Source organism: Alosa sapidissima, chromosome 1 (genome assembly GCF_018492685.1).
Source record: "Alosa sapidissima isolate fAloSap1 chromosome 1, fAloSap1.pri, whole genome shotgun sequence".
In the NCBI taxonomy this organism is placed as follows: Eukaryota; Metazoa; Chordata; class Actinopteri; order Clupeiformes; family Clupeidae; genus Alosa; species Alosa sapidissima.
The window spans coordinates 11,966,483-11,982,577 of NC_055957.1; the positions used below are offsets into that span (position 1 = coordinate 11,966,483).

Consider the following 16,095-nt stretch of genomic DNA (forward strand, 5'->3'; position numbering starts at 1 on the left):
ACTGCAAACACAGTCAGAGAGAGAGAGAGAGGAAAGAACGAAAGAAAGAAGTATGACATTCAAAAGCAGGAATGGAGGAATAGATAGCAAACAGTCAGAATTCACATTCAGTTGTTGGTCAGCATTGTTTCTTTGCACAGGTGTGTACAGGTGTCCATGAGGGTATTTAGTAGTCATCTTAATTAGGGGGTTCAATAATTCCACAAATTCTTCTCCTGTCGGTCCTCTATCTCACTTCCTGTTGAAGCTGCCAACGTCTGTAGTCATCTGGTGTGTCATATTAATGATGCATGTCACCTGCCTGAGTCAGCCAGTCCTGCACGGAGGACAAAAGAGCATGGTAGTTCATGCTCATGGTGTTTTATGATACACTGGAGATGGAAAATATCTGTGTGTAGGCTATTCAATAACAACTCTTAAATTGTGAAATGGGGTGTATTCACCAGATGAAGAGTGAGTTCATTGCCAGGTAAACACAGAAGAGCTATGGTAAAACAACAGAGCAGAAGCAGGGTTTAGGCCCCTTGATATGTGAGTCATATGTTGTAATTTTAAAATGATTGGTGCTGAGGGCTTTAATAAGTAGGTATTTAGCCTTTCTTGTTCTTGGCTCCTTCTCATCTCCTTTACAAGTGACACCTGTATGGAGAGACCTAAAGGCATTCAAAATGACACACTTTTTTCACCTCCAAAACGCAAGTATTCCAAATAGTGAGTGTTTATAGCAAGGTGGAAATTGAGATTGAGTACATGGTGTTGCTAATATTATATTATACTTAACTAAATAGCTAGCTTAGCAGAGACTCCCTGACTAAGACAACAGCTAAGCAGCTATCCACTGGTGGAAAAAAAAGTGACCTAAAAGGTTTGACTATTTTTAACTTTGAGCGCCTTGCGTTTGTAGGAGCGGCACATAAATACGCAAGGTGCGTTGCAACGGTCAATATTCATGATTCCATAGAGAATTTGAGGTGTTCGCCTGGGGGTGAAGAGCATGTGTCAGAGTGAATGCCTCCTTTAGGATCCATAGCCCCTCTCTGCTCAAACGGTTTGGTACTCTAAAGAGGACATCCCAAAAGGGCTCCTCGCTGTGGCTTCAGCATGTGGTGTTTTGCTGTGTGTCACAGAACAGAACTGCAGCAGCGGCTCCCAGCTTCTGTTACCGGCTATCAGGCAATGAGGCGTCAGTGGTGCTGAGTCAAGAGATGCCGCGGTCCCTCCTTTATCGGCCGCCTGTGATGCTCAGCCTCCAGGAGATCCTACAGGTAGATCATTTGCTCTCAAGCAACAGGGCCCAACACCACACACACACATCACACACTCGTTTCTTCATGCCAAGCACTTTAATCCGGCCCGCCCAGCATTTAATTAGGTTATCAGGCTGCTCGCTATTCGTTTCCTGCGTTAGACAACGTTGTGGTTAGCTTTATTGCAAACTGCTTTTCACTCTTCTTAGAGAATGTTTACAATGTCAATGTCAAAACATCATGTTACATAGAGATGATACTCTTTGTAATCTCCATTGCAGATCTAACTTGAATGTTATGCTACTCCATTTAATTGGGAACGCGACTGAGTGTGCACGAGAGGGAGAGAGAGAACGGCAAGTTCCAGCTGGCTTGTCATGTTGATAATAGAGTACCGAAGCCATGACGTAGCGTTGCCAAGGCGGCAATTTCACTGGATCTAAACAAATCAATCTACCATTAGAAAACACCATAGCGGTGGCTTTCTTAATTTATTTCAATAATTTTACAACGTTTCTAAGACGTTAGTATATTTTTTTTACACTGTAGGAATCACATACTACAACATATATTCATACCAACACGATCAAATTCGTGACTACAGAGTTTTATTTTAGCATGGGTTTCCTCCGTAAAAGAGACCTGCATGTAACTTCACAGCATGAGGTTAAATTCCTTAAATTCACAGACGTGTTTTGGCTTTATTTTTTTGGCAAAAAACGTCGCTCTTAACAGCCGCCAGTCTTTGAGAAGATGTGAAATATCCACTGGAATTTTGTTTCTTTCTATTACACCTGCCAGGGAATCAGTGTTATGTGTCTAAGCTGCTGCCTAGCAGGTAAAACACGTTTAAATGGATATATTTATTTTTATTAGCTAGAAATTATGCCACATGTCTACATTCCATGCTATTTATGCCACTTCGAAAGTTTGTTTAGATCCAGTGATTCTGCCGTCATGGAAATGCTACGTAACACTTTGGGACTCTATTGATATCTCCTTCTTATAAGAAACTTTTAAAAGGAAGTCATGGAGGCAACAGTAGTTTCCACTACTTTACATTTAAATGATATAAAACAATGATATAAATCGGCTTACCGACCAATTTTCAAAACCCAATGTGGCCCTCGAGCCAAAAAGTTTGCCCACCCCCACTCTATTGTCACATATTATTCCAGTTTAGTTTCATACTTTTTAAAAATCATTTTAATAGTATATATACTGTATGTTTTCTCAAAGCTTTTCCTGATAAGTCTAAAAAAGCCTTCTTTTTTGCATTATATAATGCTCATGTGAAACTACCCGCCCAGCATTTAATTAGGTTATCAGGCTGCTCGCTATTCGTTTCCTGCGTTAGACAACGTTGTGGTTAGCTTTATTGCAAACTGCTTTTCACTCTTCTTAGAGAATGTTTACAATGTCAATGTCAAAACATCATGTTACATAGAGATGATACTCTTTGTAATCTCCATTGCAGATCTAACTTGAATGTTATGCTACTCCATTTAATTGGGAACGCGACTGAGTGTGCACGAGAGGGAGAGAGAGAACTGCAAGTTCCAGCTGGCTTGTCATGTTGATAATAGAGTACCGAAGCCATGACGTAGCGTTGCCAAGGCGGCAATTTCACTGGATCTAAACAAATCAATCTACCATTAGAAATCACCATAGCGGTGGCTTTCTTAATTTATTTCAATAATTTTACAACGTTTCTAAGACTTTTTTACACTGTAGGAATCACATACTACAACATATATTCATACCAACACGATCAAATTCGTGACTACAGAGTTTTATTTTAGCATGGGTTTCCTCCGTAAAAGAGACCTGCATGTAACTTCACAGCATGAGGTTAAATTCCTTAAATTCACAGACATGTTTTGGCTTTATTTTTTTGGCAAAAAACGTCGCTCTTAACAGCCGCCAGTCTTTGAGAAGATGTGAAATATCCACTGGAATTTTGTTTCTTTCTATTACACCTGCCAGGGAATCAGTGTTATGTGGCTAAGCTGCTTCCTAGCAGGTAAAACACGTTTAAATGGATATATTTATTTTTATTAGCTAGAAATTATGCCACATGTCTACATTCAATGCTATTTATGCCACTTCGAAAGTTTGTTTAGATCCAGTGATTCTGCCGTCATGGAAATGCTACGTAACACTTTGGGACTCTATTGATATCTCCTTCTTATAAGAAACTTTTAAAAGGAAGTCATGGAGGCAACAGTAGTTTCCACTACTTACCACTACACTACTTTGTCATTGTAATCATTTAAATGATATAAAACAATGATATAAATCGGCTTACCGACCATTTTTCAAAACCCAATGTGGCCCTCGAGCCAAAAACTCAACCCCACTCTATTGTCACATATTATTCCAGTTTAGTTCAGTTTAAAAATCATTTTAATAGTATATATACTGTATGTTTTCTCAAAGCTTTTCCTGATAAGTCTAAAAAAGCCTTCTTTTTTGCATTATATAATGCTCATGTGAAACTACAACCTACTTTATAGAATGTCATCTTTTCTTATCAGGGTGGAAAAGAAGGTGGTCGCTATAGCTTCACAGCAAATGTTGTGTTCAGACGTTTACAGGTAAGGCCACCAAAATGAACATTTTGTGTAAGTGTATGGCTGCAAGTGTTGCAGAGTGTCAGTTTCAAGATAACCCATCTGTGGTTTTATATCTGGATGTAGGTTATTTAACGAGACCAAATCATGGTCAGAGGAAACTGTGCTCCACATGTACTTTTCACATCATGAAGGGAGGAGTTGTGAATAGCTGTGGGTTGTCAGGGCAACTTTTAATGGAAACATGTAATATTGAGGCTTACAGATGTGATTTGACTAAAGCTGATTCCATCAACCTAGGTCGTATTAAACCCTGTGCGAGGTAATCCAACTCCCTCCAGTGATTTCGTTATTTGACTTTAAGATTTTATGCCAATTTCATGCGGTTATATTTAGGACTTCCCATTGGAATGGTCAAAATGAGCTTGAAACCGTGGGTCGAAATCCAGCTATGGATTGTCAGACTGTCATCGAGACTGCATATTGAATTGACGGCATGTTCGAAGATTCAAAACTTCTACTTGTGAAGTGTGTTTTTTCACGTATCAGTGTTTTTTACTTTCTGAATGCCGGATGCACGCTTACACCACCTGAGACGTTTTCTGTAACAAAACATAAACTCAGCCGTGAGTAGCAGCCGTGGCCTACTGGTTAGCACTTTGGACCTGTAACCGGAGGGTTGCCGGTTCGAACCCCGACCAGTAGATATGGCTGTGAGCAAGGCACCTAACCCCTCACTGCTCCCCGAGCGCCGCTGTTGATGCAGGCAGCTCACTGTGCTTCACCTCACTGTGTGTACACTGTGTGCTGTGTGTGTTTCACTAATTCACGGATTGGGATAAATGCAGAGACCAAATTTCCCTCACGGGATCAAAAGAGTATATATACTTATACTTATCAAGAGACTCGTGAAGGAGACCTGAAAAGACACTGACCCTTTCTTGCTCTAGATTTATGACATTTCCCAAAGCAGCAGTAAGTAAAACAGATAGGCGTGTACAGCTAAATGACATCTCTCTCACTCTTCTAGAGACAGAGATTAAAAACGGCAGATTCTCTACCTTGGAGTCCCCTGATATGAATACGATATTAATTCCACTGAAGCTTGTCTCAGCATCAGGCCATATGTCCTCACAACTCTGTGTAGCTGTGAGATGCTATCTCCTTTTTCTAAAAGACTAAATCATTGGTAGAGTTCTAGAATATTTTTTCTTGTATTTTTTTTGTCACTTTTAGTGTTTACATAAAATCTGTTTTGTGAGGTGGAGGCAAAAGAATGCATGCGTGTGGAATGTTGAATACTACTGTACAAATGCCAAGATATTTCTTCTTTTTTTTTTTCTCCTTTGTTTTATTCTCTGGTAGGTTAAAGAAAAAAAGTCCTGAGTCCACTGTTGGGTGGCGTTAGATTGTTCTAGCATTTGACTCTGGAACAGACTGGCTGTTATCTTTAGCATTGATTCCAAACATGTTTACCTTTGAACTCTTAAAGATAACTAGAGCAGTGGCTCTAACACGTAATGCACACACACCTTTTATCATTAACCATTTCATGTTTGTCTTGAATGGATTGGTATTGTTCTGAAAAGAGTGGGATGGTGAATTGTGCATTATTTACAGACGTATTATTTAATTTAAATCAGGATTCCTTTGCAATGACCAGATTTGGTCAACTGGAAATTCCACTATGAAAAATTACAGGTATTTCTCAAGTTACTTTCTTTCTCAGGTTACGTTCTTCCTCCTCCGACTTAACATCCCTTCCTATTTTCTAAATGCCAGAGAATCCATTTATTATCAGATAGAGACAACATTTTAATGCAGCTCTGTAATTTAAATACTTAATACTGGTCCGTGTACTGTATTTGATCCATCTTCCTGTCACACAAAACAATAGCTGTTCTTGGAATGACCTGAAACTGAAAAGAAGGCCTAGTTGGGTATCCATTATCATATGATTTGCATGTGATGCCAGTCCAACCTTGGCAGGGAGGAATCAGTATCATCACTGTTGCAATGATAACCCAAATTGACCCAGATTGTACCTAGATTGTATTGTTACCATCTCAGTGAAAATGGTCACTTTCCCATGTTATTTACTTGGTCACATGTGTATGTCCATGAACAGGCTGATAATGTGCACCACTACCAAAACAGTGACTGGGAAGGTGACTGTACTACTAACCTTTGAAACTAACATGCTAACACTAACATGATAGCCTGATTAAGGGTTGAGGTGCTTTGAAAGCCAAACATCAATGTAGCGCTATAGACAAGTTAGATTTGTATTGATTATAACCAAATGATTGTGCATTGTATTCATAACCAAAGTGTAACAAGAGCTACTTGTGAGATCTCACAGCGCAGACTCAGTCAAGACAACAGTGTACTCAGTGAAGTGGGTTTATTCACAGGCTGCTCACACCACAGAAATCCCGTGCACAGCAGAACACTCCCGCAGACCGGAGCACTCTTGCAATATTTCTATCAACAGAAATTTCTTAATTTTAACTAAAGTGTCTTTCTCTCGTCTCTTTAACCAAAACTCTTCTCTCAAACAAACGTTCTCTTTTGTTAGCGTGGTATCCATCTGTCTGTGGCAGCTTCTCTGGATCCAGCACACTACTAACAATGAAAGGGAGAGCTTTATTAGCTAACTCATCACAGCTGTTTTAATTAACCCACTCCAGGCCTGCTCCCTGAACCAATTACCCCCGACTCTCTCCTGCAACCACACCCCACCACCACACAATGGTTGTAACATCATCTGAGAGCAATATACTGTATTTTACACATCACACCACTTTTGGATAGCAGTATGTTTATGTAAAGATGTTTATATTAGTCAGTGTTTCTTTATAAGCATGTCTGGAAGAACCTTTCCACAGGCACTAAATATCGCTTCGCTTTGTTACCAATTGCAACTTGCTTACAGTGTAAAATTAACCTTATGACACCAACAGGACTAGACATTATATTTCAGATGTTAAATTGATAACCAAAAGTGAAATAGATAACAAGGAATGCTAGCTATTTCCCAACAGATCAACATCCAGCTTGGTTCATAATTGATGGTCGACTCAATCTCAAAAGAGTATTGTAACCTCAGACACAAAGTCATGTCCATTTACTGTAGAATATTCAGAGGATCAGACCTGATCTTGTGCAGTATGCCACACAACTTTTTGAGAAGGCCAAACTGGACTACTACCTGCTTGAGAAGGCCAAACTGGACTATTAACTGCTTGTGTAGTGAGTCCTTCATAGATGATTCAAAATGTAGCCGTGTGTTTGGTCTTTAATCAACCTTATCAGAACTTATGTTTAGACCAACTGTAAGAACTTATAGCTTTTGAATAAGGCAACTTATAAGTATATCTTCAGTATATTCATTAACTACTGGAGTACACTTCTGCAAAGTTTTTTTTAAATGGCAAGTTCTCTGCATTCAAAATGACTTGAAGAAAAATAAGCATTTTTCCAATGACTAGAAGATGATAAATTTGAGTATGTTTCGATGATTAGGGCATCAGTGGTGACACAGGCAGGGATTCAATGAGATACTAGAAATCTACAAGTGATCCTATCTGAATGTGCCATTTCTAGCAAAAAAGCTTTTGTGAAGACATTAGAGATAGTGATGTACATGAAAATCTGTTTTTGGCTCCAATTTTCCCTTCGCGTTTGAAAAGGCATATCAAATTCTATATGATATCGTAACACCCCCAATTATCACCACTTTTGTTCAGAAATTCTAAAACAACGACGTTTTTCAACACTTCAAAATAACATTTGCTAAATTAACCTGACATTTTTCAGTAGCCATAGGTGTGTAGATTTGAACAAAATCTGGTTTGTTTGTTAACGGGAGCATTTACTGCCTGAAATATCCAATTTTGTTTACCACGCTCGGAGTTATAGTGCTGGCCTGATGGGTCGCCTATTTACACCGTTTCAACGGCACATGAACGGTTAGACCGAGAATTCTCGTCGTCAAATTAAAATTCCACTGGAGCTCCAAGCGGTTGTGTACACGCAGCCTTACAACACTGTCTACAGTTCTTTGAGTCACGGTAAAATGTCATTTTTGGTACATAGCTAATTTAGATACACCTATGGTGTGGGTGGTTGCGTTTCTTTAGGAGTCTGCTGTCTTGGTTTGTATAGAAATTGATATTAAGTGACACATACACGCAAGACGGTGGAAATACGGGACCGACGGTAATAGGGGGAGTTACGATAGTTATAATACATGGTAGACACTTTGGACCAAAATATTGTTAAGAAGTATAAACATAACAAAAACGCATGCTTGGCTAAACTCTGGATACTCTTTATCAGTCTTCTTTGATTTCACCCCCAAATGTATACATTGTATGGAACTATTCTCTTCTCTTCCTTTGTGAAGTGCTCTTGGTTTTGTTCCAGGATTGTGGAATGCTGCCATAGTAATCACATATGACTTTCACAAGGGATGCATAGCTATGCTATTGGCCATGCCTGGCACCAAAGCCTTTTTACCATCCATGTCAGTTTGCTCAGACTCTGTCCATTGTATAGAAATAAACATACGCCAGTTTAGCTGTACACACACACACACTCTTATATGTTATGTGCTGTTGTCAGGACTCTGGTTCAGGTGCTGGTGACGCAGAGAACTGGCTGCTTTTTGTGACGGACGCCAGCCTGCAGGATGAGGAAGAGCCCAGGCCAGGCAGCCCCCGCCGGGCGCTGACTGTGTGCTTTAGGCCACCCCACACGCTCCAGCACTCTGTCAGACAGGCCATCACTACGGCATCTTCATCTTCCACCTCGCGCTGCCTCCTCACCTTCAGAGATGCATTATTACAGCGGGGTAACGTTTGACAAAAAAGTGCATTGGATTACTTTGTTTTGTGTCTTTAATACTTAATTCTAATTTGGCTGTGGTCTGTTTGCAAGCACTGCTGGACAGTTCACATGAAGTTGAATTTACACAGGCCCATGAACCCAACACTATTTTGTTAATTACACTCCATATAGATGTGCAAATCTGATTCTTTTAATCGCTGAATAGCACACTGGAGTCGATTGCTGTTACCAGTAGATCAATATGTCTTCTTGTATTGAGTGTAACAGGACACTGCTCCCCCTGCTTAGGTTGTATTGTTTGCTTGGAGCAGACCACTGTCAGGCTGGCTGGGGCACCAGAAGACATCCTGCACCCAGACCCTCTCCCACAGCCCCTTCGACTGGACCAGCTGGGCCCAGAGACGCCGCCCAATACTCTATGCACACTCACGGGTTAGTGCATTCCACTCAACTCCCTCCCGGATCGATTTACACAAGGAACAGCTTATTCTGCTAAAGGGAACCAGTTGTTTGTGGCAGTTTCTGTCATTCTTGTGCTTTTGTCTGGGACCTTGTTGTGGTTAAAAGCAAGCTTTCGTCCTTTGCCATAGTCAATTATTTCTCTTCTTCTTACTGCTCGGCTCTCACAAGGCTGCTCAAATGGTTTCAGTTACCAAATAATGGAGAAGAAGAAAAGACTGATTTATCCTTGTTTCATTGTTGGCCATCGTATTAAGTCTCCTTGTGTTGCTTCTCAGGGGAAATTTTTTTATTTTGATTCCTTTAAGAAAAGGAATTCTTAAAAATGTGGATGTAAGTGTCAAAGACTAAGAAGTGCTGTCACCCTTTGCCACTGTTTATCTTGTCACCTCCTGACTGAGCTGCCCAGTAAAGGCCCATCCCCACTGCCAATGATAACTGCACAGATAAATGTAGCTCTGTTAGTGATATGCGCGTAAGTAAAAGCCTCTCAAAAGTACCCTTCATGTCTGAACGTGACTCCTCTGAAATGCGATGGGTTCTGATTGACCCTGGTTGACCGCTATCATTCACACTACTGCTCTGACAAATGACACCCAGTGATGCGTTAGCTTTATAGTGTGTGGTGTGGACGTTGAGCTGAAGTTGAAAGCATTTTCATAGTTATCTTACAGTCTTGTGAGCAGACCACAGTACATCCTTTTTTATCATTCTGTACTTGGAACGAAACTACTGGTTGAGGTCGTGTTAGTTTCAGTTAGGGCGATGTGTACTCTAGGTTCGGGTGAACGAGGGATAGGTTGTTGCCCTTGTGGCTCCGATATGCTTTGCTGATATGGTCTGATCACCGGGGCTGAGAATTTGTATCAAGCGCATATTATCTCCTGCCAGGTCAGCAAGTTTGCCTGTGCCTTGGCTGCATGCCTTGTTCAGAGCTTTTCTGTATTCCAGCCCAGTGTCATTCCTTATCTGTAGGAAATGCTGTACGTTACATAATGTATGTGTGTGCTTTATGATGATATTTGTCAGATGGTGTCAGCTCAGCTCCTTGGAACGAACTAAAACTTCATAAGTGGTCGGGGTTAGAGCCCTGAGCGTGACCTCTTGGGGAGAAACAACGGCATTCTGGGAGTAAAACTCTCCAAAACACATTGGCTCCTCTTCCCACTCTCACGTCGGCCTCCTAGTGTTCCATGAAAATGCACATGAATAAAGCTGTCTTACATCAAATGAGTCTTGACTGCTTAAACAGACCTTTAGACACCAAAAATGAAATTTCATTTCAGATCCAAATCACTTTACAGTTCAGCATCGGAACAGAAAGGCTTGACGGTACTATAAGCCTTAATTTTACATGTTTGTATAATGAGTCACATGTCAGTTCTTTGTGGTGACCAGGTGAAAAAAGCAGGTAAAGCCACTGCATTGTCCTTTGTGTAGACCAATGCATTATTGTAATTATTGAGTACAGTACAGTGGGACTGTTGGCTTAAGTAAGCTCTCAGATGTTGTTATGAATACATCCATTTGGCTTATATCTAGTCTAAGCAGGTGTGTGGTGCATAACTGTAGCTATTTTCTTAAAGTGAGATTCACCTCTCTGTGTCACTCTTGTCAGGTGTGATTGTAGGTGTGGATGAACAGACGGCTTACTCCTGGCCTGTGTGCAGCCTGTGTGAGAGTGAGCGTCTGGAGAAAGCTCTGGCCATGCAGTGAGTACTCACACACTCATCACTCCCCACCCACTGAACTGCAGTGCAAGGGTTAGCAGCGCTGAGGGTTAATGCTAATCTGTGTCAGATTACTGTTAGCAAGACTTTCAGTTAGAGAGATCACCCTTGCTTCTTAACCTCTGTCATACTGGCTCACCAGACTTTTGCAGTCTTGTAGTTAATCTCCTTGAGGGTAATCTGCAGGCTTATACAGTGAATGGTAACTGGCTTCAATATATGGACGGATGTTTCCTCTGGTAATAGTGTTGTAGGGGAGTTAACTCTTACAGTCCTGCATGAACCTGCAGTATGTTTTGTGCATCTTCTGCAGATAGGAGCCGTCAGTCATGTACCAGTCTTTGCTCAAAAATATTTGTAATATTCTAAAATATTTTTATATATTGTGGTCTCTTACCAGGGAAGGTTTTCTTTGTACTGCTTGTGGTGCAGAAGTAGTCAAACCCATTGTCAAGATGCAGCTTGAAGTGTTTCTAAATTCTCTATCTCTAAGTGACTGCACCATCAAAATTAAGGTAAGGCTTGTTACTTAATTAACTCTGCAAATTCCTTTTTTATCTGTGTAATATAGTTGTTGTTTGGCTTTGTAAATGCAACACCATGCAAAGCAGGAAGACTAGGCAGCATCATTTCAGAGACTAGAGACTTTTCTGACAAGATCATTATCACTTTTTTAAAAAAAAATTCTACGACTTCTTTCCCCTGTCTGTGATAAGACACAGTGAAGTTGATTATCCACCGTGGGCCTGAGTAAAGCCAGTTCCCCAAGTTAGTCAGGAATCAAAAGTAAAGCAGAATTGTAATGTTACTATCTGTGATATGCAAACGCAAATTCACAAAACTCAACATTTTCATAAGGCAGTTAAAACTCCAGAGGAGTGAACCGATTTGATTAATTACAGTGCACTCCCTGGGGGGAAAAAATGGATTTCAGACATTCCTCATAGAGCCTTTGATTACGTTTCTCTGGATGTAATGATAACATCTCTAAATGCTCTCCATCATTTCTGTCTTCCAGCTGCAACAGAAAACGATTGATTCCATTCTGAGCTCATTGGGGGGTGATCCAGAGGTAGGCCTCGTGACTTGACACTTGACACCTGTTTCATGTATGAGTGACTGTGCATGTGTAACATTGGATTAGGCGTACAAATTCCCTCAACTCCCACATCTTTAATTCCTAACAATTGATTAGTGAGAAAGAGACAAGATATGATTTTGTGTTTCTGGTGAAATGACAGTAATTATATGTACTCGCTTACTCTCACTGGCTCGTCTGTTTGGCTGACAGTTCTATGAGGTGGAGAGCGTTCTGGGAAAGGAGGTGGGCCCTGTCAGTGCGTATGTGCGAGTGATCACCAGGACCCCAGGACTGTGGGTGGGCCTGGAGGAAGTCTGCCTTTGACACAACGTGGTGGGCAGCAGCATGGACACCCATCACCCCACAGGCCCGAGCCCTGTGTTCCCAGGTGCCCTAAGGAGTATGTGTTGCCACTGCATTATTCTGGTGGTGTTGTTGGCAATTGGCATGTGCAACATGAGCATGGTGAACAGGGCTAGTAGAACACTACGAGTATGCCTGAAATTACACGGTTGGCCCAAGTAGCATGCACAAGTGTGTGCACAAAAATGTGTCTTGGTAATTAAGAAGTACCAGGGTTGTGGAACGCTGATGTCGATTCCATTTGACTTGGAGCCATGAAATCAAATGACCCTCTGACACACTGTGGAATAACGAGGTGCTGCAAAGTCAGCTGCAAAGCCATTCGACGGACCACTTTAGCAACCATGTGATGGGTTCCACTTCCGTCAACACAATGACGGTGCATCTGTGTTTGTTATGGAGTCCTCTGGATGGCACTAAAGCAATGTGAGACCTTGGCATATTTTACATTCTGTACCTACCTCGTTGTGTATATAGTATTAAATTGGTCCTTAGTGTATACAGATTTGCTTGGAGACTTTCTGCATTTCATTTTCTAGTTTCTGTTCAATAAAGAACATGAACTTCTAAACTGACATGGTTGGTTTATTGGTTTATTTATTTGTGTGTGTGTTTGTGTGTGTGTGTGTGTGTTCACATCCACTTAATATTTCACAGCTGTCCTGAGGTTTGCATTTTTTTTAAAGAACGTATCAGTTTTATTTAACCATGACTTTGGAGGTTGTTTATCTTTTCACACAAACTTGGCATGAATCACTAGAGGTGTGGGCAAATGAGTCCTGCTGATCACTTCTGTGTCAGTATACCAGCAGACTGTCAACTACACTGCAAGACCACCGGCTTCTTAATGTGTTGGTCAGATGCCTTATAATCCAGTTACTACTAATCCACTCATTTTTTATAATCCAGTAACTATTAATTTGTAGAAAAACTGGGGAAATGTTAATGAAACTTGACTTTTAAAGGATGACTCTTGGACATATTTTGATATGTACTATTCCATATAATTCCATTTTGCACTGCCTGCTGGCTCTAGCTCCTTTCAGAAATGTCCAACATGTCACAAGCAGGCACTGCTACATACTTTACATTTTACCTTGAGAAGGCTGTGCCCCTGAACACTCCCCTCCCCCTTCAGACTCTGAACTCACATTGACCAGTCCATGCTTCAAGATTTCAAGTCATTTTATTACAGATTTCACAGATTTCCCAACTTTTATACAAACCATATAAAAATTTTAAACATGCTCTGGCATTTGTAAGAAGTTTGGAATAAAAAAAAACATGTACCATGACAAATATATGAAGTTTGAGAATAATTTAAAAATAGAAAAATTCAAAAATATATATATATATATGTGGCAGCATAGACTGTGATAGCCATATTTTCAGTGTCAAAAATCATCTGGTGTAACTTATGTACAATTGCTACAGAGAATATGTCCATTGAGGTATATTTTCAGAGTTCAGGGTCTCTGGAGATGTCACCGACTGTCCACGGACAGAGTCGCCCCGAAAGAAGAGCTGGGGAGCTGCTTGAAGAAGTTCCTCAAGCTTGAAAGTTCGCGAGTTAGCTGCTCGATTGTTTTGTGCAGACGCTCATTCTCCGAACTCAGTTCAATCATCTTTTGCTGCATGTCCAGGTTGCGCATCTTCGCCTTGTCCCTGCTTTTACGCACAGCGATGTTATTCCTCTCCCGTCTCTGGCGATACTCTGGACTGTATCGATCAAGGCTCTTTTTACCCTTGTCTTTTCCCGATTTTCGGGGGCTGCCTCCGATGGAAAGGGGCTCTGGCGTAGTTGGTGGGGTGGGCTGTCCTGTGTGCAGGGTCATCGATGTCTGCGCACAAGTCTCTATCTGCGAAGGGAGCGACGAAGACATGTCACTGTCACTCCAGTCTGGCTCCTGTTTGATGGGCGCGCTGAACACACCTTTCTCGAAGCTATCCGGCATCCTCTCCACGTCCTTTTGGATGCCGACGCAAAATGAGCTGGTTGTCAGCAGCGGGTGACTGGACGGTGCATTGGGCAAGCAGAAGTCAGCTTTCTCTTGCTTCACAGTGTTGTTGAACAGATCTGCAAACAGCTCGTCGTTGCAGAGTTCCAGGTTGGGCACCGACGACATCGAGTCAATGTACGAGCTGAAGTCAATAGCGCTCTCGTCGTCGTAGATGGCTGGCGCTGTGCTCAGCTCGACCATACTCGTGTCCTCCCCCATCCCATCACCTCGCATGGTTTTGCAGTCTCCGGGGACACTGCTCAGTTTATTGTCGTAGAAATTTGTAGGCTCCATCGCCCAACTCATATTGCATGGTGAAGACACGCACTGCGAATCCAGGTTGTATATGTCACACATGAACGCAGCTGGCCTATCGAAGATGTTTGGATTACTTGTCAGGTAAAAACAAAAAAAGGCCGGATTTATGCTGTCAGTTGCTAAAATGTCTTTCAACAGCTAGGCTAAACACTCGGCGTCAAATCACTGGTGTTCCCTTGGCCTAGGTAAATCCTGATTCCAGTTTTTGAGCTTGTCAAGCTTGTTTAGGTTAAGTGTCACTGAGATCGCGCTTCTCTGAAACAACCTGTGGCTTGCTCAGTGAATATGTATGCCCTCCTTTGCCTACGTCAGATGCTCACCACCCCTTCTTTGACAAGCCAGTGAGGTCCAGAACGGTCACATGGTGCTTCTCCACTCCTATTTGAGGAGAATAGGGTGTGCACACACCTCCCACTACTACGACTAGAATGTTGATGGGACAAGTTAGAACTACTCTGCTTTTATAAACAACCGTATGTGCTTTCTTCTGTCCGACTGTTTGCCTAAGACAACCCACACACCTTCCAGGAACAAGCAAAATGCAACTAGTCAACAAGAACAGAGCGGATGTCGATTGGCCCAATCAAACTGAATAAAGACATTTTACATCTAGATGCATCATAGCATGGCATAGCATGAGTTTTTCCTCCATAAGATTTTCTATTTCTTATCTATTGGATAATAATAATAATAATATTTATTTATAGCACTTTTCAAGCAGTGAGCACAAAGTGTGAGCATTTTTTCTATGCACAAAGTGCAACAAATAAGGACATATAACTGTATTTCATTTAATATTATACAATTGGCGGTTGAAAATCATATTGATTTTTGAAAACATGGCTTAATGTGTTTTTACGACATGAATGTATAGGCTATTCGATTTAATTCCAAAGCCATAAATTATAAGACGACTTAGGCCTATGTGTTACCGTGCCTTCCACACGTGGAGAACATCGTCTTGTGTTTTTCCAGTCGGAATTTCCCGGAATGCCTACTAAATCGGATCATGTACGCCACCCAGCGGTTGTACCAATAATAATGTAGCTGCGCACTCTAGTTCCAGCATGCGGGCTCTGCCGACACCCTGTGGGACTGTCTACATTGTAGATGATACCAGAGACTTCATTAACGATTATATGTATACGGTTACACGCTACTTAAAGGTACCAATAGCAATATAAAGTGTACGCATTTAATCCCGTGTAGACCACACGTAAACCTCCACCAAAAATGTCCAAGTTGCGCTCAGGCTGTATTTTGCCCTATCGCCATCTAGCGAACATTATTATGTGTCGAGGGATTTTAGAAATTTGCCGCGAGTTTATTCGGTGATACCAATTGGTGTGGGGGGGTTCAGTTTCAAGATATCTACAAATAATTCAAGATTACGCAGTTGATACCACATATACCGCATATTGTGTTATTATATGTGGTATTTTACTATATCTAATCAAATATCAAAAATCATTA

The 16,095-nt window shown here is 41.3% G+C and overlaps 2 protein-coding genes across 4 annotated transcripts in view; one reads left to right on the top strand and one right to left on the bottom strand.

Moving 5' to 3' along the window:
• The window catches only part of spidr (scaffold protein involved in DNA repair), a 56,534-nt gene extending 43,655 nt beyond the window's left edge, over nucleotides 1–12,879 (top strand). For 2 of the 3 annotated variants that reach the window (XM_042106543.1, XM_042106550.1), the window contains exons 13-20: nucleotides 1,128–1,265; nucleotides 3,785–3,844; nucleotides 8,447–8,675; nucleotides 8,960–9,103; nucleotides 10,749–10,842; nucleotides 11,261–11,375; nucleotides 11,879–11,932; nucleotides 12,152–12,879. In XM_042106543.1, the coding sequence (XP_041962477.1) occupies nucleotides 1,128–1,265; nucleotides 3,785–3,844; nucleotides 8,447–8,675; nucleotides 8,960–9,103; nucleotides 10,749–10,842; nucleotides 11,261–11,375; nucleotides 11,879–11,932; nucleotides 12,152–12,265 (948 nt within the window). In that variant the 3' untranslated portion in view covers nucleotides 12,266–12,879. Of the gene's footprint in view, nucleotides 1–1,127; nucleotides 1,266–3,784; nucleotides 3,845–8,446; nucleotides 8,676–8,959; nucleotides 9,104–9,286; nucleotides 10,843–11,260; nucleotides 11,376–11,878; nucleotides 11,933–12,151 lie in introns of those variants that run through there. The other variant, XR_006034561.1, reaches the window with a different exon arrangement.
• A 592-nt stretch (nucleotides 12,880–13,471) lies between these two features.
• cebpd (CCAAT enhancer binding protein delta) lies at nucleotides 13,472–14,896 on the bottom strand. Its single transcript, XM_042106758.1, has one exon. It carries the CDS (start codon nucleotides 14,659–14,661, stop codon nucleotides 13,789–13,791), a length of 873 nt encoding a protein of 290 aa, XP_041962692.1. The 5' UTR covers nucleotides 14,662–14,896; the 3' UTR covers nucleotides 13,472–13,788.
• Nucleotides 14,897–16,095: the final 1,199 nt, after the last annotated feature.